Source organism: Amphibalanus amphitrite, unplaced genomic scaffold, assembly GCF_019059575.1.
Source record: "Amphibalanus amphitrite isolate SeventyFive unplaced genomic scaffold, NRLGWU_Aamphi_draft 000027F_arrow, whole genome shotgun sequence".
NCBI lineage: Eukaryota > Metazoa > Arthropoda > Thecostraca > Balanomorpha > Balanidae > Amphibalanus > Amphibalanus amphitrite.
In genome coordinates, this window is record NW_024881523.1 from 816,081 (window position 1) to 842,794 (window position 26,714).

Here is a 26,714-nt window from a genome sequence, read left to right on the forward strand (position 1 = left end):
CGACTCCGACTCCGGCTCTGATTTTCAAAATCGACTCGGACTCCGACTCCGGTCATAACTGTCGACTCCGACTGACTCCAACTCCGACTCCGACTCCGACTCCGACTCCGCAGCCCTGAGTCCTGTGATAACTGATAAGCTCTCAAATGCGATTTCTTTTAAGCCTTGCGGTACAGTCTAACTTCAGGCGCTGACTACCAGTGACATCTAGCGGCAAAAGTTGAACTAGCGTGACAATGGCAATCGCATACCATGTATGTACTCTCAAATGCAGATTGCACATGTTCATATCATATACCTACAGGCACTATCAGCACCATATTGGACTGAAAGGAGGATGAACACAACAAGAGTGTTCATAGCTTACCGAGCGATGGTCGGGTATCCGTCTCTTTCTATGCAATGCAACAATCGTTAACCGTAGTTTATCGTATCTCTGGCCGTTGTCGCCAGAGTCAGGCAAACCAAGGAGACTCGTGAAAGAATAACTGAAAGCTCACTGATGTTCCGTTTATTGGTAGGTGCTCGTGCACATGAGGTAGGTACCGGTACTAGTTATGTACCTATCTTATCATCCTAGCAATTATAACATAACTCTGCCACGATGCAGTTATGTCCTGCGGTACAGCCTAAATTCAGGCGTTTATTGCTATTGCCACGGCGCGATATCTCAATTGTATTGGTAGCCCCTGCTCTCACTGACGATTGACCTCTGGCACTAGATAGACGACAAAATATTGATATAATGCTACGCTTCTGTGTGCTTTCTTATGCTCTTTTTACCTTCATATACCTAAAGATATCTTACAGTATTTCAATAGAACGTCTACGATCATCGTCATCAGGCGTCTACGAATAAAGTCCCTCGAGACACTGCAGGATATGCAGCGTCTGGCTCTGCATGCTCTTCTTCTCGTCACACCACACTGCAGCGACAAGAGCTATTCGTGTTTGTGACCGTTAATTCTGAACTCTGGGCGGTCCAGAAACCGAGTGATACCCCACGGGAAAGGGGTAACGGGGAGCAGGAAGCCGTTCCACGACCATGGGAGAGCTGTATAAACAACCGAGTACCTATCCCGTTAGATCGCGGTCAGTCGGCGATTCGGTACTAGTGAATGTATGTGTATACGAGCTTGTGTATCTCGAATATTGAGTAACTGCATGTTGTCAAAAGACGTCACTTCGTCGAATTCATGCAATGACTTTACATGATACAGCGAAGACAGCCTCCTTACTGCGTTATAATTAGTGTTTACCCTAACTGAGGAAGTGAGCTGCAGCGCTGTCGGAAATAACAGTAAATAAGCGAATAAAATGCCGTTCTATCCATGCATGCAGGACGTATAGAAACCGTTCGACTTCAAGTTTCAACCTTCAAATTTCAATCTGGCAAAGTTAGCCTGCCATTTCGCATCCATTCTTGTTTGCCTCTTAGGTTATTGTTCTCGAATAAGAAATGTTTGTAAATAGGGAGTGGTGCCGTTCGCTGCACTACCGCCATCTGTGTCAACTATAAGTGTAAGAGATCCTCCGTCAGAGGGCGCCAGTGCGGGCTGTCGAAGAGACTGCATCGTAGTCGGCCAGTGGCCGATGATCCGATCAGTCATCTTTTGTTTGGAAAGCGTTGTTACCACACGGTCTGCAATTGCATCCTAAAATAAGCTACATCACTATTTTCAAGCATGACACCGAATCACAGCCTTTTCACAGGCCAATCGCTGCAGTGCAACATCCTTAATCCCGGGGAGCATCCACGCTTAGACACCACCACTTAGGTACAGTCTGTCTTAAAAGTACCGCGCAAAGTGACGGTGGATCCATCATGCCTGACCGAGGAAGGGCCTACTAAATTTGAGTCACTGAAGCAATTCACATCCTCGTCCATTCCCTAGGTCAATTGGTTCGGTGACTTTCAAATTATAGCAGGCCCTACCTCAGTCAGGCTTGATGGATCCACCGTCACTTTGCGCGGTACTTTTAAGACAGACTGTACATGGCTGGGGAGCGCAACAGGAAAGGCACAACCGGTATTTTAATGCTCGACTGCAGCCTGCTACATATATCAATGGCTGTGGGTTTCGCCTGCAATTACACAACCAGGTTTGATTTAATTATTTATGTATTTACTGCATGGCATGGGATACAACACAGGACCCAAATACACATAGAACACAGGGATTAAGTTGTGATGTTGACGAGTTGTGATACCCGTTTAGGCACAGACCGCATCAGTCGAATTCTAGGCACATTTTATTTTAAACAGGTCAGAAAATGCAAACACACATTGCGCCTTAAAGCTATGACGTCCAACAACATCTGTGCAGTTATTCTGATTCCAGTCGAATTATGCCTTCGTACTATCAAACAAGAATACGGTTACGGAGTACAGACGTCGAGCGCAAAAGCATTCACGCAGCCCAGAAACTTAGCTTAAATGGAGTATCGCAATGGTGTCATATATGACACTGGCCAAACATATGCATTATACAGTGACCAATCACGTTACACACTGAACCAGTAGCAGCTAGAACTATAAGTCACATAAATAACACAGAAACCGATACACATGAATCGCCCCAGCTAGCCTATCTGTAGTTAAATTGTAAAATAACGTAATATAGCGTCAAATGGCTACTACCCCGTCATAACCATTATGCCCATACGATCACCCCACATGTTGGACAACGAACACTCGATATGCATGACAATACTTGCCCCGGTGAGCCTGGAGCCCCGCAACCCCCCCCCCTCCCTGCCCCTCCCTCCCTCATCCCCATCGAACGACCTGATGACTCGGGGGCGGTGCCCAGCCCATTAAGTCCAGTCAGCTCTGGTCACATCAGGCGCCTCTGGAAGTCAGTCTTCTGGACATTGCGATCAGAAGACCCATCCAGCAGGCCTTCAAATACTACACTAATTCACACAGATTAAATGTCAATCAAGTAAGACAATTTAGCGTACACAGCATTTATGCCAATATATGGCACATTTGCTGGGACGCACTACGAATATAATATAATAGGTAGGACATTAGCTTCAAACAGAGGTAGCCACACACTGTCGTATACGATCTGTCACTGATGAGTACTGAAATCGGTCCGGTATTGAGCGGTAAGACACTGTGTCCCTGCAGTCACGCTGTACCCGAGATGCGGTTGCGCCATGACCTAGTCCTCGGGCAGAGGGTCGTTGGTCTCCTCCTTGATCACCCCCATACCGGCGTCGTACGTCATGCTCTCCTCCCTGCGGACCACGGCAGTGGCGTCTTACTTCCAGGCTCCAATAACAGCATATAACAACCGTGCGATATGGGATACATAGACGGTATCAAATACCAATAATAATTGCGATTATACGAGAATAGAAAAGCGTTTATCGTACAAATATGACAGCTTAATTCGGAATAAAATAAGACAAAAACAATACACATCAGGCCGCAAAAGAAACTATTAAGTATTAGCATGCATCACATGCAAAAACGCACACATGCTAGTAAATTACACGAATGGAGATAAAAACCCACGTCTCCTGATATATCCGAACGATTACGGTTGGGAACTTGACACTTGACTGACCCTTACGTCACGCAGCTCAGTCACGACGTGACGGTTAGATGATATAATGAGCCCTCGCCATGCACCCCGACAAAACTACTAATGGACCTCATGCCTTGTTCCCCAGGAAGGATGCAAAGAACGCAATAAAATCAAAAGTTTTCGAATAGCAGTTTAGCTTGATCTTCGAATGAGCCTTAAGGCCTGGCTACACTATGCGTTTTCTTCGTGCGTTTTTTGCGTGTTTGCGTGTTTTGCGTGATATCGTTCTAGAAAAAAGAACGATATTACGTTTTTGTGATGTTTTTCACCTTAAATTTTAGTTACATAAGAGTTATATTAGCTTTTGTATATAACCAAAGTAAAAATTATATTGTTTATAACATTTTTCCTAGAACGATATTACGCAAAACACGCAAACCTGCAAAAACGCACGCAGAAAACGCATAGTGTAGCCAGGCCTTTACAGCTTGAACAATTTAGATTCTCCTTTGCATGCAGTAGAGTGAAAAAATATTATAATTATAAGCAGACAAGCCGGGTGTTAAAAGTTATAATTGACGAGCGAACTATATCACGCCTCTTGAAGCAATATAATTGTTGAATTTTATCCATTTAATCAATCGTTAAAAAAACTTACTGTACCTGCTACCCACAACTATGGGTCACTCTTAAATTGTTTTTGAGAGTAAGGCATCTTGCGTTTGTTTTATGACGGGGTCGCTTAAATTCTACAAAAAAAAAACGTTATATAGTAAAACGTTTTAAATAAATTACGAACAAATAAACCAGCTAGCCGCAGCCATCGGCAGTCCGCTGCAAATCCCCGGTGTCTGTCGGTGTATCGCTTTCTCACCGCGGCGTGTTAGCGCAGGAGGCGAGCCCGCCGGCCCCGTTAGTCGCATGCTGGGCGGGATAGGGGCGGGTCAGTGGGCCGACCCGGCGGCTAACCTCTCCGCCTCTGCCATCGACTCGGACTCCGTGTCCTCAGAGTCATCAGAGTCGCGCGCGGCGGCGGCGGCGGCTCGGCGGCGCAGCAGCTGTACGGCAGCCACCGAGTCGGAGTCCTCGCAAATGCTGGCGCGTCGCGACACACACGGCGTGGCCACGGGTGTGGGTACGGCCGACACGTGGCGCACGCACAGCTGGAGGCAAGTGGTCACAGGTCAGAGCTCAGACACGTGGTCAGACAGGTCAGAGCTCAGATAAGTAGTTAGGTCAGTCATTACTCAGACACGTGGTTGGACCGGTCAGTACTCAGACACGTGGTTATATCAGTGGGTAATCAGATACGTGGTCAAACACTAGGGGTGGGACTTCCACTGGCGTCTAACTGAGCAGACGTCCAAGTTGGTGTCTAATTGTTGGACGGATACTTCCAAGCTAGAAGCGTCTTAAGTTAGCTGTCGTCAGATAGATGCAGCCGCCGTCCAGCTAGACGTGTCTAAGACTTAGACGCGTCTAGCTAGACGCGAAGTGGAAGTCTCCACTCTTCAAGTTTTTATTCGCATAAGTTGTTCAGCCGACAAGAAATAGCTCAGGGAAAAAATAATGAAATACAATAAACATACAATACGTTAGATACGGGGAAAAAATCGAAGGGATTTGCCTTGAAACAAAAGGTTTGGTTCATTTCAAAGAATGACTAAGGAATATTATTTACCCTTTGGCAGTCCACTCCCGCGTTCCTGATCCTTACGTTGCCGTCCTTGTCGGTGTAGTACCAGCTGACGCCGCAGTCGGCCGAGCCCTGCGCCTCCAGAGCCATGCGCACCAGCTCGCGGTCGACGGGCGCCCCGGCGTCCTCCTCCGCCGGCTGTCGGTCCACCACCTGGATGCCGGCGGCCATTACCTCGCTCTCCAGACGCTCGGCGTCCGTACTGGTGCACACCGTGAGACCGTGCTCCCTGGGGGAGATACAGACACACTGTCAGACCGTGCTCCCTGTCAGATACAGACACACCGTCAGACCGTGCTCCCTGGAGGAGATACAGACAACGTGAGAAAGTGCTCTCTGTGGGACAGACGCACTGTCAGACCGTGCTCCCCGTGGGGAGGATAAGCCTCTCAGCACCGCCCTGAGGTACCGTTTGAACACCGGTCGAACAGCAGCCAGCCACCTTTTACATAATTGGTCAGTCACCGGTCACTCAACAGTCCGTCACAACTTACAAGTCGGCAGTCGCACGGTGCAAACAAAGCGGTCAGTCACCGGTCAATGAAAACAAGCTACCATTAGTCGTCGGGACCTGCAGCAGCGGCCATCGAGGACTCGTACGATCAGCGTACCTGTGTCATCTCCAGAAAGTAGGCAGACCCTTGCTTCATTCTTATCGACACCAATTGTGACATCATCCAGACAGCTCCACCAGGGTACAAAGAGTACAGACGGTTGAGCGGAGACATCTTGCTCGAGTAGCTGATAACATGATCATTATGGTCCGGACCCAAACCCCATCTTAGCCGTCCATCCACTCATAAATAGGCCTCACCCAGCAACTACCAGCGTATCTCGGTGCTCCCGATGATTCACAAACCATGTGAACCCGTTGCTAGCACGCAGCTGAACAATGTCGATAGCCCTATTCTCTGTCCTCAGCAGCACATATTCCATCCCGGCTAATCCGCAGAGTCAGCCCTACTCGAGTCTGTCGCTTACATAACCGATAACATAGATAGTGGACGCGCGACATTGTTTGTCACCGGCGACACTTCAAAGGCGTTTGACTGTGTCAAACATGTCGGATACTGGAGGCTGGGGTGGGACGCATTGACGTCAAATGGCTTCGTGGGTGGCTTTTTGGCGTTCCGGCCGTGCCCATTACATCATGGACACTGGACAGTGGAACATAATCAGTAAGATGGCGGTACAATCGACTCAGGAGTTAGGAGGGAAGGAGGAACACCAAATAGCCGCGGCCAACCGGCATTATTCTGTCTTTTGATTGGGCTGGCTAGGATGCAGCGCCGTATATCGCGTGAAACAGAGAAACTCGTCGTAGAGACCCTCCTACCTTCCTTTTCATGCAACTGCGCGTATTTGAGAGAGGTGTTGCTCCGTGGGCCGGACACAAAAGCTTCAGATATACATTAACTCTGTCACACTCGATGTCGTATCGAGCACATGCTATCGGAATTCGGAGGTACTGCACATTGCACATGTCTGGCACGCTGCACGAGCGTGGCTGGTTCACTATCGGAGACCTGATAACTGACCGTGACCTGTGCACCATGTACCGACTTATCCATCATGAGAGTGACCCTCATTACTGCTCCCGCGTTCAAGGGGGTCGTCGTAGGTATCAGCGTGGGCTACCGGGAATCATCGATGGATGAGACTGACTATCAGCGAGAGAGACACTGCTCCCGAACAGAGTCGGCCAGACGCTCATTTTTATCAGGCTTTAAGAGTATGGAACATAATGATGCGAGGCAACAATACAATAATCGAATGCTATGGCCATTTTTAAGACGTATATAACAGATCCCACTAGGAATCGTCTAGAGTTTACGGCTCAACGTAAATATTCCTATAGTCGTCACGAAGACTCATCATTAGGTAGTTGATAATTCGCTTCCTATTATCAGATACAAATAGAGGTAGTTTGATACAGATTGAGGTAATGTTGCGACCTTCCTGATAAACAGCATGGCCACCTCAGGGAGCACTTAGCAGAAGGTCAAACCGCACGTGGTTTGAAATATTACGCATTTCGCGACTATTATCAGCATTGTGTCATGTCACTCCAGCATTCGTAACAACGCCCTCATGAAGCTAACTATGTGGAAACGTTCTCCAGGCCGATAAGGCCGAACAAGGAGATGATAAAGACAACATGTGTGCCGCATATTTGGTACCCTATGACGTAAACAAAGTCGGTTCCGACGGCCCCGTCGGAGCGGTCGTCCGATAAAGACTGGCGTCTGTCGGCCACTGGCCGGGCAAGTCTGTGGCACAAACACCGCGGCCGGCCAGACGGACCCTAGACCGGGGGCGAGGGTGGCGCGGTTCAGTCGCACTGTTTGTGCGCAGTAGCCGCTGGCGCCGCGCTCAAGGCCGCAGTCGAGGGTGTGGGGGAGGCTGGGCACCGCCGGCCAGGGGGTCTGCTCACTGTCAGCAGAGGGCTGGCCATCCAGGATAAAACACACAGCGTGGAGCTGGGTAAATTCTTACTGAGTTCTATTCCCCATTTCGCGTCAACGGATCTGAATTATATAAACAGGTAAATGACGGCTACCGTACAGCGTATATCCCAGTCGGAGAGTCTGTGACACACAGACACGTCGAGCACCGAATTGCACTCAACCTTATCATTTGCTAGCCGTCCGATAACTTCACTTATCAATGACTCACTGCTACTAACCCAAGACTATCTCTATGCCCATCTTCAACTAGAGTCCGTCTCGACCAGCTTTTATAGGAGTGTTCCGACCACCTTGTATATGTCTATCCCAAACCGCTCACCTGTTGGTGAAATCCACGTGGAACTCGCGGTCAAAGCGTCGCACGATGCCCGGAATGTAGGCGTCGGCGCCGTCGTCGAGCACGTCCGGCACCTGCGTCTGTCCCTCTTCCAGGCCAGCCGCTACAGGAGGAGTGCCAAAGTCATTAGGAAATTCACCGAGCGGTGCATACGCCGACACTTGAGCATATGAATCAAAGGTGCATTCAGATGGGCGTGACTGCATATTTAAAATTCGACATTCGAACGACGTCAACGGTATTGAAAATGTCATTTGTGTTACATTTTAAGGACATTGCCAGTTATTTACAACGGGCGCCGTACTAACACTCTCTGGCTAACGGCGATCAGCGCATAAACTTATACTCTGTGACTGGCAGCGATCAGTAGGCATACTTACACTCTCCGTACTTATAATACTTCCCATACTTACACTCTCCGTATTCGGTGAGGTTCAGCCAGCACAGTAGCGGCCAGCGGGCGTATACTCCCCGTACTTACACTCTCCGTATTCGGTAAGGTTGAGGCGGCACAGGTAGCGGGCGTATACTCCTTGCATTCCCCGTACTTACACTCTCCGTACTCTGTGAGGTTGAGCCGGCACGGGTACTATATATATGAGCAGGCACAGGCATATACTCCCCGTACTTACACTCTCCGTACTCTGTGAGGTTGAGCCGGCACAGGTAGCGGGCGTGTACTCGCCGTACTTACACTCTCCGTACTCGGTGAGGTTCAGGCGGCACAGGTAGCGGGCGTGCACCTGCCGAGAGCGCGGCAGGTGGGCGCTGAAGCCGCTGTGTACGGCGCTGATCACCTCTCCGGCGATAGTCTCCAGCACAAAGGCCAGCTGCGGGATGCGCTGCACCAGCCTGGACACATAGACAGATACCGGTCAGAGGGGCGGTCAGGTCAGACAGGACAGGTTAGGGTTCTATACTTGTCAGGTCAAATTGACAGGTCCCTCAGGGAAGGCTGAATCATTTGGATCACTAAACAACACTCTGTCAGGCTATGATGACATCTAAGAAGCGGCTATTCGGGACCCAACGGATGCAATTGTGATCGTTCGGGCCTCTATCTGACACGCGATTGGAGCTGCTGTCGGGGTTTCTATTTCCCTCTATGGCAGCGCGGTGGCGGTCGCCGTACCTGTCGTAGATCTGTCTGATGATGCCGAAGGGCAGCGTCCATGGCACGGCCAGCACCATGAGGTGTCTCACGCCCGGGAAGTTGAGCACCCAGTTACGCAGCATGCTCCTCTGACGGAGGATGTTCTGGTGGAGCGGCTCGTGAACGGCGTCCGGTAGACGGGCCAGCATCGCCTCCTGAGGGAGCGACGGGGAGGGGGGAGACGGGGCCGGTCAGTTTGGGGTGACCCCGTGACGCATCAACATCGATAATGACGCGAGAGATAAACAAAGTGACTGAGCTTTAGAGCAAAAAGTGAAGAGTGGAAAAGATACGCAGAAGCTAGCCGGATTCTGTGTATCGAGGGTTTTCAACAAAAAGTTGAGGTGTTATCGCGTGTTGTCGTCTTGTCATTCATCTGTCATGAATTAATTACGATATTAATAATTTCCGTGTAAACTCCGTTTGAAGTTAGCGTCGGTCGTCGACATTTGTAAACATATACGAGCAGCCGTCACAAAGAAGCTGCTAGTTCGAGCATGTTTGAACGAAAGATCGCCTGTTATTTGTGTGAGCAGATTTGTACGCGAGAAACCGTCGCTATTTTCTAACTTGTTTGTGCAGTCGTCACTGGCCTATTCTTTGCGGAAGCGATTGCTCACTAATCTGTCGTTTATACAATCCTCACTGGTCACTGACCTGTGTTTGCGCGATCAGTCGCCACTGGCCTTTTTTCCTTTTTATACACCAGTCATCACTATAACTTATCGTTGATGCGATCATACGCCACTAACCTGTTGTTTGTGCGAGCAGTCGTCGCAGTGCACGTGCTGGATGAGCCTCCCACAGCTGGAGTAGGCGCGGCCGACAATCTCTGTTGTCATCACGCACACCTGACACTTCATCAGGTCGTGACGCATCAGAAAACGGATGGCGTCGTTGAAACCCTGCGTCGCAAAGACGGACATTCTCATTTGCGTGGCCGGTAGCTGTGTATTCACTAAATAATCTACTGGGTGTTGCGCCGACCTAGCCGGCGTAGATAGAGGCCTCGCAGGTTACTGCATTTCAACGACAAATCACGGGCGGCTGTGTAGCGTTCGCAACACCTATTGAAACAAGCCTTTTACGTCTGCCGAGCACTAGCATGACGAACAACAGACATTTTCAGTGTCAATATACCTACCTTGAATTTGAAATGTCAGCAAGCAAAGGCGCTCAACTCCTTCATCTCACCTGATTGGCCAGATCGGAGAGCGTCTCGGGCGACGGCGGGTACATGATCATAAACACCCGCATAAAGTTCTCCGGCGTCAGCTCGATCCGCGTGTTAGCCGCATCAATCTGAGGAAAACAAACGACGTGTCATTGAGACTGCCACCGATGCGTGCGCACAGTTATCACTAGCTATTTCGTTAACTAATTTATTTTGCCCGACATCATACCTTGCTTGTTTATAGCATATGCCAAAACGTTTTCAGCAGGGCAAAGTATGTCGACATGTGTGGTATATTATCGTTAAGAACATCCCGTATCAGAACCGGCAGCCAAATATCGACCTCAAGCGCCCACACTGCCTCTATACTAACCACGATGAGGCTGAGCGTGCGGTCGCGCGGGCAGATGTCCGCCTCGCCACAGAACGGGCTGACAGTGATGGTGCGGCTGTCCAGCGTCGGCAGGTTGTTGCTATAGCAACCGTCCATGTAGCGGACGCCGTCGAAGCGCGGAGGCCGCCAGCCGGAGAACGCCGGGATGAAGGCAGTGCACAGCAGCGCCTGTGGAGAGGGCAGTGGTTAGTCGGTTCGGCTCTTTACCCTGGACCAGTGACACAATCTGTACATTTGTCGGCTAAGTTAACTCTGACTCGGGGCATCGGTCAAGCTGAGGGCACGCTCAGTCGTATGAATGGTGAGCCAGCCGCAGAACAGACAACCACGTCGAAAGAACAGCGAAGGCTGCCGCACAAGGCCTGCAAAGTGCAAACCTTGCTGAGACAAGGACACGTCATATTGAAACATAAGTGACGACTATGGAGCAAGTAATTTTCCGTGAGGAAATTTCCAATGTGTATATTTTCTTCAGCAGCATCGTTTTGAGAAGCTCTTCTTGATCTTATATGTAAGTCCAACATTGCATTTACGGAGGAGGCGAGCAGAAACATGATTGACGGCTGTGAATACACGTACCGTGATGAGCTCATCCTTGGACTCGAAGTGAGACAGGATGGCGTTTTTGCCGTCCTCGAGACGCGTCACCGAGATGTGGAGACGTCCCGAGCACAACTCGTGGGCGTTATCCGGCAGATTCTGAAACGATCCGCCAATCACGTATGATATCAACGGCCTATCACTTCGGTTACAAGCACACACAGACACAACTAACACTCCCGTACAGAAAGAACTAGATCATAATTCATAAGAAACTACACATTATAAAGGCAGTTCCACTACAGTTGATAGTTGTTTATCTACGATCGACTCGCATGATAGCCGCCGGCAGTCAAAGAGATTGCATGCCGCTCCGTGTCACTAAATGGTCACAATGGCTACAATTACCGTGGCTTGATGGGGCCATCCGGCCTGAGCTCAGACAGAATCACCCAACAGAACACACCGAAAATGACTCTGGCCCAATGATGTTATATCAAGGATGCTAAGCTTGCCGAATTACGGTCCACGGGCGCGTCGGCTACCAGGTCATTTGTGAAATACATCCAAAAATCCAAGGTACTACGGTGGCCATCAAATGGCCTGTTGCTCAGGCCTGTTGGCAGCGGCAATGGGGAGCGCCGTTGAACCCCGAGGTCAATGTCCCATGTGTCCACACTCCACACCCGTTCTTACCTTCTGCAGGCCGGCGCGCAGCATGACTGGCACCGAGACGAACGGGCTGAACGGACCGCCGATGTGGTCCTGGATGACCCGCGAGACGGCGACCAGATCCGACATGATCTCACCTGTGAAATACAGACACATGTACTGACACATACTGATACGACGAAACCGACATGTACTGACACATACTGACACGACGAAACCGACATGTACTGACACATACTGGCACACACCAACTCATACTGACGCACAGCCGACACAAAGTGACACCGAAACACACTGAAACATAGAGGCATAAATTGACTTTACTGAAACGAACTGACATATACCGATACCGACGCATACCGGAACATACCGAATACACTGCCACACAATGACACAGACAACTTAACAAACGGATAGATTCACTACAGGACACGGACACTAAAGGCATCATCGATTGTTTACACACGATTCTTTGCCGCGCCTTGAATGCGTCACGGGAGGGCAACACACCCTTCGACCATAGTTGACCATTCGCAGATCGGCCCCAGTTCACCAAGGCCGCTGCGTCTAGCCGTCAGCGGGGACGTCTCAATGTAAACACCGTCTGCAGTGTCCGCACGCTTGTCAGGGGCGATTAGGTATGGTTGTCTTTCCATAATATTTGTGAGTTTTATAACATTTAGAGTTTAGACATTTGTCTACAAAAGAAACTGACGAGAGGTTCTAGTTCATTCTTAAAAGATAATTTCTTTATTGTCTGGTCTGACAAAATGGGGCAAGTTTTGACAGACTGTTTTGTTTGGGTTTTCGGGACACACGGGTTGCAGAGGTCACAGGCGTCCATCTGGCAAACTGTAGTAAAAGCCGAGTCTGTGAGCAGGGGTCCCTGTGTACAGTGTACTATGTAGTGCAACGACCGTATACCGTCGCTCGTCACTCACTGAGACTAGCGTTACAGATGAGAGCGGCCGCCGCGATGGCGCCGGCCGACGCGCCCGCGATCCGGTTCTGCAGCAGCTCCGGGCAGTAGCGGCTCATGCAGGCCGCCACGCCGATGTGGTACACGCCGAGGAAGCCGCAGCCGGCGAAACTGAGGTTCATCTGGGACAGTTTGTCGGCCACGGATGGTCGGGAGGCAGACGAGTGCAGCTGGCGACGCGGCAGCCGCGGCCGGCTCGGTCCCGGCTCCGAGCCGGCGGCGAACTGCACCACGGCGGCGCGGCGCACCACGCGCTGGTCACCACCGCCCAGCGTCATGGCGGCCGCGGCGGGGGGTGGTCGGGCTCCGTCCACCTGTAGGACGGGGGACGATCAGACACATATTACACATATAGCACAGCAATAACAATAGCCGGGCTCCGTCCACCCGACCATATGCCGTGCCTGCCCCCCCCCCCCCTCCTTCGAACCTGGCCGTGCCGTTTGTGCACCTTTAACCACTGCTATTAGTCCACCTAGTCCCACTTCCAGTTGTCGAGGTTAGGGTAACATTCTTAGAGAATGTGATGCGTCAACATGCGGGTAGGTATGCAGGGCTGACTGCTTTGTCCTACCTGTATCGTCTCATTCACTAGCTAGGTTCGCCCGGTTACCGCACCCATAAAGATAAGTGCCGCTATGTTTTGTCCCACTTGCGACACCTGTATACACCTACACGGTATCAGTCAGTGCCCTGTGGCGTGATGTGTCATGACGCGGTCAGTGCCCGACCTGTCTCCAACGCGACTGTGACTTTTTGTTTTACCTCTGTGGCTTTGTGTGAGCTATATCTCTTTATGTGGCTGATCTACCGGTGTTCCCTGACCCTCGCCCATGTCGTAGCGAACCTGGGTTTCAGCCTTGCTAACGCGTGCGACGCCGTTCTCAGGGCACAGTCTCTGTCAAACGAAGAGCTATTTCTAACGAGCTCGCTTGGCAGGGACCAAGCCCCCCATGAGGCGGCGCAGCTAACGTTACGGGCTGACCTCACATTTTTGCGTTCGTGTTGGCACCACTACTGGTATAAAACTGTGACGTGTTACAAAAATACAGGCAGTGCTTCGGATCGGCTCTTTGAAGGAGGACGGAGCACTGCTCCTGAATAGAGGTAAGGGGGCCGCTCCCCTCGCTACTACAAAATGGTAGCAGCGGTAGGATACATGTTTAACTAGCATGTTTAGGTTAATCTTGTTTTAGGTTCTATATTTTCTTGCCCACCTCCCGCCCATTTTATTATCATTATTAGGTATCACTTGTTTTTTTTTTTCTGGGAATTTTGTTTATAGGTCGTAATCATGCCAAATGACCCAGAATTACAGCCTTTGCCACCAAACCTTAATATTCACCAAATAGGTTCATTTATTCCCAATTTTGATGGATCATTTCCTATTCAGGATTTTTTCACAGAGGTCAAGGAAGCAAAAGCGTTAGGTAACTGGCCTGATGTTGTGGCGATCAAGGTCGCAAAATCGAAGTTACAGGGGCACGTGGCGGACATTGTCCGTACTCGTATGGCACTTGCAAATGCTCAAACTCTGGAAGAATTTGAGACCCTACTTTTAAATGCCATGCACACGGACAGACCAATAGCAACCCGGCTACAGGATCTAATGACGTGCACACAGCACCCCGCAGAAACTGTAGACCAATTCGCCAGTCGGCTTAGGGCCAAGGCGAAATCTCTAACTGAGTGGGACGCTACTCCGGAAACCCAGCAGCTGAAAAACAAAACCGTGGCGGCTACTTTTGTAAAAGGGCTGAAGCCAGCCCTCCGCCAGCTGGTTCTGCCTCACAACCCTGCTGATTTCGAATCAGCGATAACCCTTGCCAGGACACACGAGATGAACAGCTCCTTTATGCCCGACACTAACTCCGCATCGGCAGCACAAGCAACTACGAGCGTTATGGACGAGCTCCAACGCCGCGTAGCCAGCCTCGAGCTCGCTGCTGCACAACCGACCTATCGTGGTCGTGGCCGATTCCCCTCCAACACGGCCAGCAGAGGTGGCTCGGCACCGCCCAGCCGTGGTCGTGGCCGTGGCCGTGGAAACGGTCGAGGCCGTGGCTATTTTGGGCCACCCCGTGCTCCTCCCCTATACCAACGACGGCCACCTTCTGAGCACCGCTGTCAATGCGTGTGCCAGAATTCAGGCCACTACCAATATTCACCTTGTGAATGGTCTGAGCGCCGCAGCTCGCCGCGACCAAGGTCGCGTGAGCGTCGGGAACGGTCCAGGTCACCATCTTTCTCACCTGACCGGAGTCGTTCTCGAAGGTACAGATCCTCTCGTTCCCCAAACCAGAACCGCTCGCAACGCTAGACGGTGGAAAAGCGTTTGCGAGCGTTGCATACGATCAAGCTGAAAACCTTATTTCTCCACCAATACTGAAAGATATCTATGTTTGTGAGACAAAAGCATCTGCTTTGTACGATACTGGATCCAGTGTCAGCCTGATCAGTCGAGATTTTTTCCGAACTTGCAACAGTGAGAGTTCTCTCGGACATCCGTCAGTATCTATTCTTGGCGTTACCGGCTCTGCAATCGAAATCGTAGGTGAATGTTTTATTACCATTAACATTCTTGGTCGTGATATCAAACATAAATTTTATGTCACCGAAAAGCAGCTTTCTTTTGGTTGTGATATTATTTTAGGCATCGATTTCATCATAAAACATCAGCTGATGTACAGTCCAGCATCAAAGGAAGTGACGTTCCTTCAGCCATGTGCGACATCTTCGATTCGGTCGAATGTTCCAACATCAAAACGGCTGAGTCCAAAGCGAAGAAAGCGAGTCAGATTCTTGTTAGGGACAACGGACGATTCAAAACCCATCACTTCTGATAGTCCGATATATACTGATGATGTCAACGAGGCGTTTATCATCGACGATGAAAAGAGTTTTCCACTTTTTGTATCTCAATCAGTTGAAGTTCCACCATTTTCGGAACATTTTGTTCCGATGAAACTTCCGCGTAACTTTACAGCAGACGAACGTCCTTATTTTATTCAGGGTCATGTTGAACAGTCAGTTACAGGAATCCATGTAGCACGAGCTATCGCATTCTTTCGAAAGTCACGAGTGTCCATACGTGTAGCTAACATAACGTCTGAACCTATCTTGCTCCGCAAGAATGTCCGTCTTGCTCAGTTCAGCCCCACTGCAGCTACAGTCAGGGAGAGTTCTGTGCAATCAGATCATGCCTTGCACGCTGCAGCAGCTTCAGCTGAGAGCAAGATCACAGTCGACGACTTCAAAATTGATCATGTTCCAGAACCATATCGATCCCAGTTACGTGACCTACTGATGGATCATATTCAAGCATTTGGAAAAGATTTGAAAGACATTAAATTTACAGATGTTTACGAGCATCATATTGAGTTGTCTGATGCAACTCCTGCTTTCAAACATCCCTATCGGTTACCTTTTGCTCATCGTGATGTTGTCAAAACAGAAGTAGACAAATTATTAGCTAGCGGTATCATTGAGCCTACCGTAAGCTCTTACAATGCACCTATCATTGTCGTTCCGAAATCGTCAGGAGGATATCGACTAGTTTCTGATCTGCGCTTGCTCAATCAGAAAATTAAAGACGATCGTTTTCCAAGTTCGTTCGCGTCTGACGCTATTGATCAATTAGCTGGATGTACACTATTTTCTACTCTTGATCTTCTCAGTTCATTTCACCAGGTCCCATTGACACCATCTTCACGTCCGTATACAGCATTTACGGCAAACAATCAGCATTATTGCTATACTTCTGTTCCATTTGGATTGAAATCAGCTACTTCTGCTCTGAACAGAGCTTTGCAAATAGCACTCTCTGGTTTACAGGGCATTGACGCATTTCTATACGTAGATGACATTTTGATAGCTAGTCGCAACTATTCTGAGCATTTAGAAAAGTTGGAAAAGGTATTAACTCGTCTCGAAGAAACGCGTTTTGTTCTGAAACCCTCAAAATGTTCGTTCATGCAACATGAAATCAAGTACTTGGGTCACATCATTGACGAAAATGGTGTTCGTCCTGACCCGTCCAAAATTCAAGCGGTACAAGATTTTCCGACGCCTTCTACAGTCAAAGAAGTGCGATCATTTCTCGGTTTTACAAACTACTATCGCAAACACATCCCAAATATGTCTGAATTAGCGGCACCACTTATCAATCTTACAAGAAAGGATGTTCCATTTGAATGGACTAACCAATGTGAAGAAAATTTCAAGGCCATCAAGCGATCATTGGTGAACTTTCCTGTTTTACGTTTTCCAGATTTTACCAAAGAGTTTTATCTGTCAACTGACGCGAGCAATGTTGCAATTTCAGCAGTTCTAGAGCAAAAACATGGAGACGATCTCCACCCTATTGCGTTCATTAGCCGTCAGCTCAACAAAGCTGAACGAAATTATTCTACAACAGAAAAAGAATGTTTGGCTATCTATTGGGCCTTCGAAAACTTGCGGTGTTACCTTCTAGGTCACTTCACTCATGTCTTCACAGACCACTTGCCATTGCGTGGTATCTTCAAAGGTACCAATCCAGGTGGTCGTTTAACCAGATGGTCCCAAAAGTTAAATGTCTTTGATTTCGAAATACATTATCTACCGGGACGTAAGAATGTCAAAGCTGATGTTCTTTCTCGAACAAGAACTGATTCACAGTCCAAAGATGACTTTCTTGGTTACGTCTCTAGTACTTCCCTAGAAAGTGAAGGGTGGACTCGAGAGAAAATCAAATTTGAACAAAGAAAAGATCCAACTTTAGTACCTATCATTGATCAGTTATCAGGAAAAGAAACGGGACGCAAAGATTTGCAACTGCATGAGGAAATATCTGCATATTTTCTTAGTTCAGATGGTTTGCTTTATCATGTTTCTCCGCAAAAGAACAAGACTCGCCCATACATAGATCAGATGGTAGTTCCACAGCCAATGAAAATGAATATTATTCAAAAGTTTCATGATACTATTTGGTCCGGTCATCTCAAGTTCGACAAAACTTTACAAAAGATACGACTGTCATTCTTCTGGAAAGGCATGTACACAGATGTGAAAAGTATGTAGAGTCCTGCCGTCTTTGCATGGAAAGACATGCCCACAGGCATATCAAACGTGCTCCTCTTCAGCGAACACTCGTTCCGGAGTACCCGATGCACATTGCATCATTTGATATAGTCGGACCACTCAAGAAAAGTTACCGTGGTAACACGCACTATCTCAGCTGGATAGATCATTTCAGTAGATATCCTGAAGCTGTTCCCTTAACCGAAACAACTACTGAAGCAGTAGCACAGGCATTCGTCGAGCAGATCATTTCTCGTCATGGCATTAGCAAAATTTTGCTTAGCGATCGTGGATCCAACTTTACGTCAAAGCTAATGCAATCTATTTGCAAACTTTTAGGAGTCAAACGTATTTTCTCGTCACCACGCCATCCTCAGGCAAATGGACGTGTCGAGCGACTTCATTCGACAATCAGCAACATTTTATCTCAGTTTGTGGACTCTTCACAAAGAAACTGGGATGAAGCACTACCACTTGCTCTTTTTGCGATTCGGTCATCAGTCAATCGTTCGACTGGAGACACTCCAGCCCAAATTTTCACTGGGCGTGATCCTATCCTACCACTGGATGTGGATACACAAGCTCCTTTTGATCCGTTTGCATCCATCGATTCTTATCGTGACATCCTCCACAAACACTTGGATTCACTGCACTCCGTCGTGCGTGCAAACAATGAATCCGCTATACTGGCACAGGAGAAAGCTCACCCCACTCAGGACAAAACCTCATCCTTCCCACCGAATTCCCTTGTATATCTCCACAATCCGCAGTTCAAGCCCGGTTTGACTAGAAAGTTTCAGAAAATCAACCGAGGCCCTTATCGTGTGCTGTATATGACGAGCCCTGTCAATGCTCGTATACAGCACGTGCACAATGCTGATGACGTGCAGCATGTTCACGTCGACCGTCTGAGACGTTTCTCTGAGCAACCCCAGCTCACGTCTCCAGACGACCATCTCAACAGCAGCGAACCTGACGGAGGTTCCGTAGGCAAAGCCACAGAGAGCAGTAATACTGATGCGAATATGCTCATTACGCTGCCGGCTACGCCAGGGACTTTCGCAGGACCCCGCTTCGCTGGAGAGAATGGTCCCGCAGACAATGCGGACAACAATGTGCCAGCGGAAGCTGCAGCACCAAACATACAAGAGGGCGATCTCGCCATGATTGAGGAACTTTGGAACGTTCCTGCGGCCCCTGCGGTAGACCAAGGTCACCGACAGGACGCGCCGGCCTACAACTTGAGGCCGCGCAATGCTTTAAGGCCGCCAGAAAAATATCGCCAATGAGCGAAGAAAAATAGCTAAAAAGCTATCTGCGCAAAAAATGCATGCAATATATAAATAGATAACGCGTTATCCTTGTATATAATCCTATTCAGAGAATATGTAGTGTAAACTGAATGTGTGAATATGAAAATGAAATGAATGAAATGTCATGAGAATGAAATGTCAATGTGAAAATGCAATGAATGCAATGTTTAAGATGTACACTCAAATATGCAAGTTTATATAATTCAATGTAAAATTTTTACCGTTTATTAACATATTTAGATGTGTTCTGTTTCAGGTTTATCGAGAGTTGTGGTACAGTCATGCAGCACCCATTACGAAATTATTTCTTATTTTGATTTACCATTAGTCAACAGAAATATCTTCACTTAAGGTTTTATAGCCGAATGTCAAAATGACGTATGATCGGTACGTCGAGCCCAACGAACGTACTATACGTACATTCCATTAGTTGCTCTGTCACTAAGTGCTCGCCGGAAAGTAATAACTGTGTTCAAAAAGCTTACGTCCTAAGGGATTTGAATGGCAGAACACAACAATATACTACAACCGGCAGATTATTTTGGACAACGCTATAGTGACTTAATGGGATGCCTGCTGCATGTGACTGTACCCAACAAACTCGCTACACGAGATGCCGTTATGAGGAGGTGTTCCCCGTACTATTCCCTTCGTCAATTCGACGAATTTCTTCGGCCAACTCTACTGTTCAACGAGGTGAAAATATCCATTACCCGTTCCATATTAACTGTCCTCGAATATCCCATAGAATCAGTTGTGGATTGGTATTGTATGCCCCATAACTGCCAAAACAATCCTTATGTGCCAAATCCATTTTGCTCTTCAGGTAAAATATCCGTATCCGTCAACGCCATCTATCTCTCATCCCGTTCAATACAATTAGATTTTAACAGCTCTCTCGTGACTCACGTATTTTACTCATCACATCCATGTCACGCTGAGCGTGTCTGTATATTATACGATAGAATAGTCAATATTGCATCGTAACATTTAGATTCCCTGACTCTTTAACCAATTTAACGTAACGAAACCTCTGCCCATTCTACAATTATATTGCACTTCCGTGGTCTTTTAGATTTTACTATGACCACAATCCCTTGGCACTCAAATGATCTCTTCTTATTTTGGGCAATGGACACGAGGGCATCTATACTCATCTTTAATGCACTATCAACGTCTTTCGCCGTTGACTGACTACTACACCATCCGGATATCTCGTCACTATCGACCGGCACCAGGCAGTCACCGTGGCACGCCGCCACGTGTGACCATTGCCAACGCTGTCAACACTATGCCATCTCTATGTGACACTTCATTGTTAATCTTCAAGTTCATTATCAGCAAGTTCTTCTAATTGCATATTTGTGTACTGTTTCCAAGACTTTGTTTTGAACTATTGCTGAAGCAGCACATCACAAAGCTGCCATTTATATTGTAAGCTTGATTGGCTACATTACAACTTGTATGTATGTATGTGTACTGTTTGTGACAAGTGTATGAAAGCATATTTGTATGTGTGTAAGCTTACAAAATCTTGTTTCACTTCTCAGGCCACCGACCAAAATACGAGTTCTGCACGGTGTTATGCTGCCAACCTCCATGAGTCACAACGGACCGTCATACACATGCACGCAACAGACCGAGCTCCAGGCCTCCGCCGCCAGCCACGGGCCCAGGCCGGCAGCGGAGACGTCGAGATTCAGCGAGTCGAGATCTGGTACATACCACGTCTTCAACACGACCCTGGCGCCACGCCCACGATATCCACACGGGCGCGGTTCACTCATCGCCGAACAAGACGGGTCGTCTACTGCCTCTGGCGCCGCAACACACGCATCCTATCGTGTGCGGCCAGGCTGAACAGAAGAGGATCACCAGCAACATGATCCAGTACCAGCGACATCGACTCGCGACGTCTGCTACATCTCTGCTCGCACTTCGCCTCAACGAGGTTCGTGCTCTGCCTCAACTAGCTCTGGCCTGCCAAAACTAGAGTCCAGCGAAAAGGACCACATCAAGAGATCCCACCACACGAAGGGACATCAATCGCAGGCTGGCCAGAGGCTGCAACCGTCAGAGACCTGAATCTTCAAGTGCAAGAGATTCGAGTAGCAGACCGCGCACAAAGACGTCCATCTCGGTCATGTGTTGTTATTTTGACGCCTCCTGTTGTCGGCTCATGGGGGAGGGTAAGATAATGTCGTAGCGAACCTGGGTTTCAGCCTTGCTAACGCGTGCGACGCCGTTCTCAGGGCACAGTCTCTGTCAAACGAAGAGCTATTTCTAACGAGCTCGCTTGGCAGGGACCAAGCCCCCCATGAGGCGGCGCAGCTAACGTTACGGGCTGACCTCACATTTTTGCGTTCGTGTTGGCACCACTACTGGTATAAAACTGTGACGTGTTACAAAAATACAGGCAGTGCTTCGGATCGGCTCTTTGAAGGAGGACGGAGCACTGCTCCTGAATAGAGGTAAGGGGGCCGCTCCCCTCGCTACAACACCCATCCCTCGCTCCCAGGGGCAGGGTCACGAGGCCCGGGCTCACGCAATTATCGGCCGATGTATGGCTCCCGCCAGGCGGATGGGAATACCGACCAATATCTTTAGTCTCCGCGCGGATTCAGCAGGTAGCAACCGCATCTAAGCCAAGGCTGCGAGTTAACCGTTTTTCAGTGGCTTCGAGCAAGACTCCGGCTTCAGTTTCACAAAACCGACTCAGACTCCGAATTTACGCACTACACACTAAGCACTGCAGGGATCGACAGAACTGACATGTAGAGGGTGGAGTCTCAGTCAAACGTTGCGTAAGGATATACATTATACATGGAACCGTTTCAGGTGACCAGTCTGACACAGCCCACCCCGCTCACCAATTTCATCTGGCCTGTGATGTGACCACTGGCCACCGAAGGTACCTAGGCTTCCGTCGGAAATAAATAGCGAGCGGCAAATCGGTTCGGACCCTCCGTTCCGTCGTTTCCATCCTCAGGATCCTGAAATCCTTCTCCTCCACGCCGCAACCCCCACTCCGGGCCGGACAGGCACCATTGTCTCATGCGGGCTGCTCCCGAGGGAGCGCACCCCGTAGCCGGGTGCAGGGTGCTTGGGGGGGGGGGCTGGTCGGCTTGTCCATTCGGACGGGCTCAGCCCCGGCGACTCTCTAGGCCTCTAGGGTGTCTGCCCAGACCAATGTCTCCCCCTAATTCCTATCATCCTTCCGGCTCTGAAATGGTCTTGTCAGACCGAAAGGGCCTAACCCAACAAAACAAAACAAAATCGGTTCGGTCCGGGTTTCAGTTTTCACCACCGTACCGATTGTCTGTTGTTGTTGTTGTTGTTGTTGTTGTTCCCCCTGGGCCCTCCTTACGGAGGACCATAGCCGAGAGGCTCCCTATGACGAAGGTAGCCGGCCTCCAAGGCAGCCACCAGGTCGGCGTCCCGCAGCCGCGACGGGTCAACGTAAATGCTGCCAGTTAGCCGCAGGCGGGCGCCAGCGAGGGCCGGGCAGCGGAGCAAGACGTGCTCCGGCACGTCCGCCTCCTCCCGGCACACGGCGCAGAGCGCCGCGGGGCACCGCTTATCGGGGCACTGCAGGCATGCCACGGAGGGGTGGCGGCCGATCCGGTGCAGGTATTGGAGCGAGCGGCCCCAGTGGCCCGCCCTCAACTGGTGCACCGAGATGGCGGCCTCTCGGTCCTCTCCGGGGATGGGGAGCGGCAGGGTGCTCCCGAAGATAGTCTTAAAAAAGGAGTCGGGCCAGTTTTCGCGCCACTGACGTGTGGCCATCCGATGAACTGCCCGTGTCAGGGACCGAGCGTCCGAGGGCACGGCGCCCTGGGGCAGGGTGGCCGCTTGTTTGGCCAGGGCGTCAGCGCGCTCGTTCTCCGCCAGCCCGCAGTGAGCAGGGACCCACTGCAGGGTCACCTGCCGGCGCTCGGCAATGTCCAGCAGCGTCCTCCAGATCGCCGCGCCGATAGTGGTGGTCTGGGCGGCCGCTCCCGCGCTGAGGAGGCTCAGGGCGGCTCGTGAGTCAGAGCACGCCACCAGCGGGGCGGGGGACGACTCATCCCGGACTCGCTCCAGCGCCGCCCTCAGGGCGAACAGCTCCGCGCGGGTGCTGGAGCAGAGGCCTCCCGCCGCCACCTCCACCTCGAGAGTCTCCCCCGACGCAGTGAAGATGACGGCGCCGCCTCCTCCTCGCCTGACCCCAGCGTCCGCAGAGCCGTCGGACCAAATCCACGTGGCCTGGGCTGGGAGCGCCGCCAGGTGCTGCCGCGCGGCCTCTCGTCGCGTCTCGTTGGAGGAGGCTCGACGGCCGCCGGGTCCCACGTCCAGATTGAAGGCGATCGGGCGGCAGGTTGTCCACGGGAGGAGGGGAACCTCGAGGCGCGGCTCCACCGTCACTCCCTCGGCGCCCGCCTCGATCAGCGCCGATCGCCCCAGTTGTCGCCAGCCAGTGGTAGACCGCAGTCGGGTGGGTGGGTCGGCCTCCGCGACGCGGCGAAGAGGGTCGTCCTCCGGCAGGGCGAGCGCTCGGCAGAGCGTTCGCGCGGCCAGCGTCTTCCTGGTGGACCATGCTGAAGGGATGCCTGCCTCGGCCAGCAGGGGATCCCTGGGGGTGGACCGTGGGCATCCGGTCACCACCCGGGCGGCCGCCAGCAGCTCGCGCTCCACCAGCTGGACGTGTGACGGGGACGCGGCCGGGAGCCAGGCACCCGCCGCGTATTCAAGGGCTCCCCGGACATACCCGTTCGCGACTGTCCTGAGCTGCGCCTCGCGGAGACCCCAGGTCCGGCCGGTCATCCTCCGCAGCTGTGCCGTCCGCGGCCGGACCTTCCGCCGCAGAGAGTCGCAGTGGTCTTTAAAGCAGGGATGCGGAGCCGTGGAAATTTCAGACGGCTCCGGCTCCGGCTCCGGCTCCGGAGAAAAAAATCGGCTCCGGCTCCGGCTCCGGCTCCGGGTGAAATGTCATGGCGGCTCCGGCTCCGGCTCCGGCTCCGAGTAAAATGATTCGGCTCCGGCGGCTCCGGCTCCGGCGGCTCCGGCTCCGGCTTCTACTCAGTACATCACCTATGCGATCAATTAAATACGGGTGGAAGAAAAAAGGCGATGGGATTGGTACACGTTGCTTCTGTATTTGTATAACAAGGCTATTTTGAATACCACATTGTTTTACGCCTTGTACTGTCAAACCGAACTAGGTAAATAATTGTTTCCTCTTAAGAAAAGGAGCCGGAGTCGCCCCCTTTTTTGACGGCTCCGGCTCCGGCTCCGGCTCCGGGCTATATTGTTTCACGGCTCCGGCTCCGGCTCCGGCTCCGGGCAAAATATGCCGGCTCCGGCGGCTCCGGCTCCGGCTCCGGCTCCGGCTCCGCATCCCTGCTTTAAAGTGTAGAAGTCTATCGAAGGTCACCCCCAGACCTTCGATAGACTTCTGATAGTCTACCGATTGTCTCATTAGTCGAGACACTCTCCACGGCACCAGCGCCACGAGGAAGGAGAGATGGGATCATGGGAACGTCGGTCCGCGATTTACCGCTTTCCCAGTGGAGGACGCTGGAGCCTGGAAAACAACCGCTGGGGGCATAGCGCGCTAGAACATGGCTCCATAGAGAAAATCCTACGCTCGGGTGTTCGACCCATTTCAGAGCTGTCCGGATCCTCTCATGAGTGGCATGGGTCCTTCAGAGACAAGGCAGTGGACAGAAACGTTCGAGAGGATCGATAAGCATCGTCACGTGACGGCGAGCATGGAGTCGCCTGACAAAGCATGACCCAACAAAGTCCGTCTCGCGATCGAGACGAGCCAGGGCAGAGGCATCAAAACTATCAGGACTGCTGTAGAACTCGCACATCATTAGAATAAGAAGCTGGGCCGATAAGTAGACCCTCCGAGATCAATGGAAGTCGTCTCAGGACTGTGTTGAGACATCCCAATCCCGAGTAGTTCGCCAAGGACTTGTTGGTCATTTGGTAGACTCTTATGATGTCTAACAGTCCTCTGAGGGACTAGGAGTCCTTTCAGAACTGGTGAGAGGTACAGTAAGACTTCTGGGCTGGATGACCGTTCTGGGTCCTCTGATAGTCCTCTGAGGACTATTTTGGGTCCTCCGAGGACTGTTGTGAGTCCTCAGACAGCCGTTGTGGGCAGGGCAGCGGAGTCGGAGTCGGAGTATGAGTCGAAGTCGTTGCGAGCCGACAGTGCTGAGCGGAGTCGGAGTCGATTTTGGAAAACCGGAGTCGAGTCCGAGTCACCGACAATGCATCGACTCCGCAGCCCTGGCGGGGTCAGAGTGTAAGTCGGTCGGGTTCGACAGTTTTGCCCGGAATCGAAATCGGAGTTGATTTGTGACAGTCAGAATCGGCGTCGGAGTCACCGATAATCCATCGACTCTACAGCCCTGGTTGTGGGTCTTCAGAGGCTCAGCGTACGATTGCGGATCCACGGAGGACTGTAATGGGACGTGGGTCCTCCGAGGACTGTTGCGGAACGTGGGTCCTCAGAGGACTATTGCGGGACGTGGGTCCTCCGAGGACTGTTGCGGTTCCTCGGAAGACGGCTATGGAGTACGTATCCTATGGAGTAGAGGAGTATAACTGCTGAGTCCTTTGAGGATTCTTGGTCCTCTGAGGACTGTCGTGGGCCCCCTGAGGACAGTTGTGGCTCCGCTGAGGACTACTATAGGCCCTCAGAGGACCGTTATATAGGTCCTCTAAGGACTGTTTCCGGTCCTCAAAGTACCAACATCTGCCGAGTAAGGGCAGGCATAACCTATTCCCCTGTAACTCACCTTGCTGAAAATGTTGATTGGTATCAGTTATCCTCACTTCCCTGGATCTTCGCTATCAATCACACTGCGTCCGCGCCCACTCTTCTCAGTCGCAGTCGCGCCACTGCCGCCTGACAGCCGGGTCCGATTTACGCACCACACCGACGCCTCGGAGTCGGCCGACCGAGGCCGCGGCCGCTGATTGGTCGGGCGGTGGGCCACGTCTATGACGTCACAGGCGGCGCGCCGCCGCCGAGCCGGCCGCTTTATCGGGGAGGAGCGGTCCAAGGGTCGGACGGCGGACGGCAGACGCGTGACAGTGCGTGTCCCGACTGTTTTATCTCTGTGGTCACATCTTGAGGATGTAGGATTGGCGTATCTGTGGGGAAACGAGGAGTTAGTCCCATGTAGGCTGGGTTGACAACACCCTTTACCCAATAGCCCCCTCCCCCCCTCACACACACATCAGAGCCCCTCTACTCTAATGATCATGTGATTCCAGTCATAAACTGAAACGTCATTCTCAGAAAAAGGAACCAAAGCCTGTGTGAGCCAGATACATGAATCATTTTTAACAAATCTCTGGCGCAAGGATGACTACGCATGCATTACCATTCA

At 50.8% G+C, this 26,714-nt stretch overlaps 1 protein-coding gene and 1 long non-coding RNA gene across 3 annotated transcripts; one reads left to right on the forward strand and one right to left on the reverse strand.

The window, feature by feature from the left end:
- Positions 1-2,104: 2,104 nt before the first annotated feature.
- Positions 2,105-26,255, reverse strand: LOC122364289 (1-acylglycerol-3-phosphate O-acyltransferase Pnpla3-like). Of its 2 annotated transcripts, none has more exons than XR_006253537.1 (13): positions 26,118-26,255; positions 12,915-13,266; positions 11,998-12,110; positions 11,341-11,460; positions 10,741-10,929; positions 10,388-10,495; positions 9,946-10,098; positions 9,173-9,348; positions 8,735-8,892; positions 8,023-8,143; positions 5,257-5,464; positions 4,414-4,702; positions 2,105-3,246 (listed from the first exon to the last, which is right to left on the reverse strand). XR_006253537.1 is itself a non-coding variant. In XM_043334518.1 (13 exons), exons 2-13 carry the CDS (start codon positions 13,228-13,230, stop codon positions 3,171-3,173), a joined length of 1,932 nt encoding a protein of 643 aa, XP_043190453.1. In that variant the 5' UTR covers positions 13,231-13,266; positions 26,118-26,255; the 3' UTR covers positions 2,105-3,170. The 2 variants fall into 2 exon arrangements, 1 of the variants encoding a protein (XP_043190453.1); XM_043334518.1 differs by having other exon boundaries at positions 4,509-4,702.
- On the forward strand, positions 13,812-21,526 carry LOC122364294. Its single transcript, XR_006253538.1, has 2 exons — positions 13,812-14,059; positions 19,940-21,526. It is a non-coding gene; the product is annotated as an uncharacterized LOC122364294 (long non-coding RNA).
- Positions 26,256-26,714: the final 459 nt, after the last annotated feature.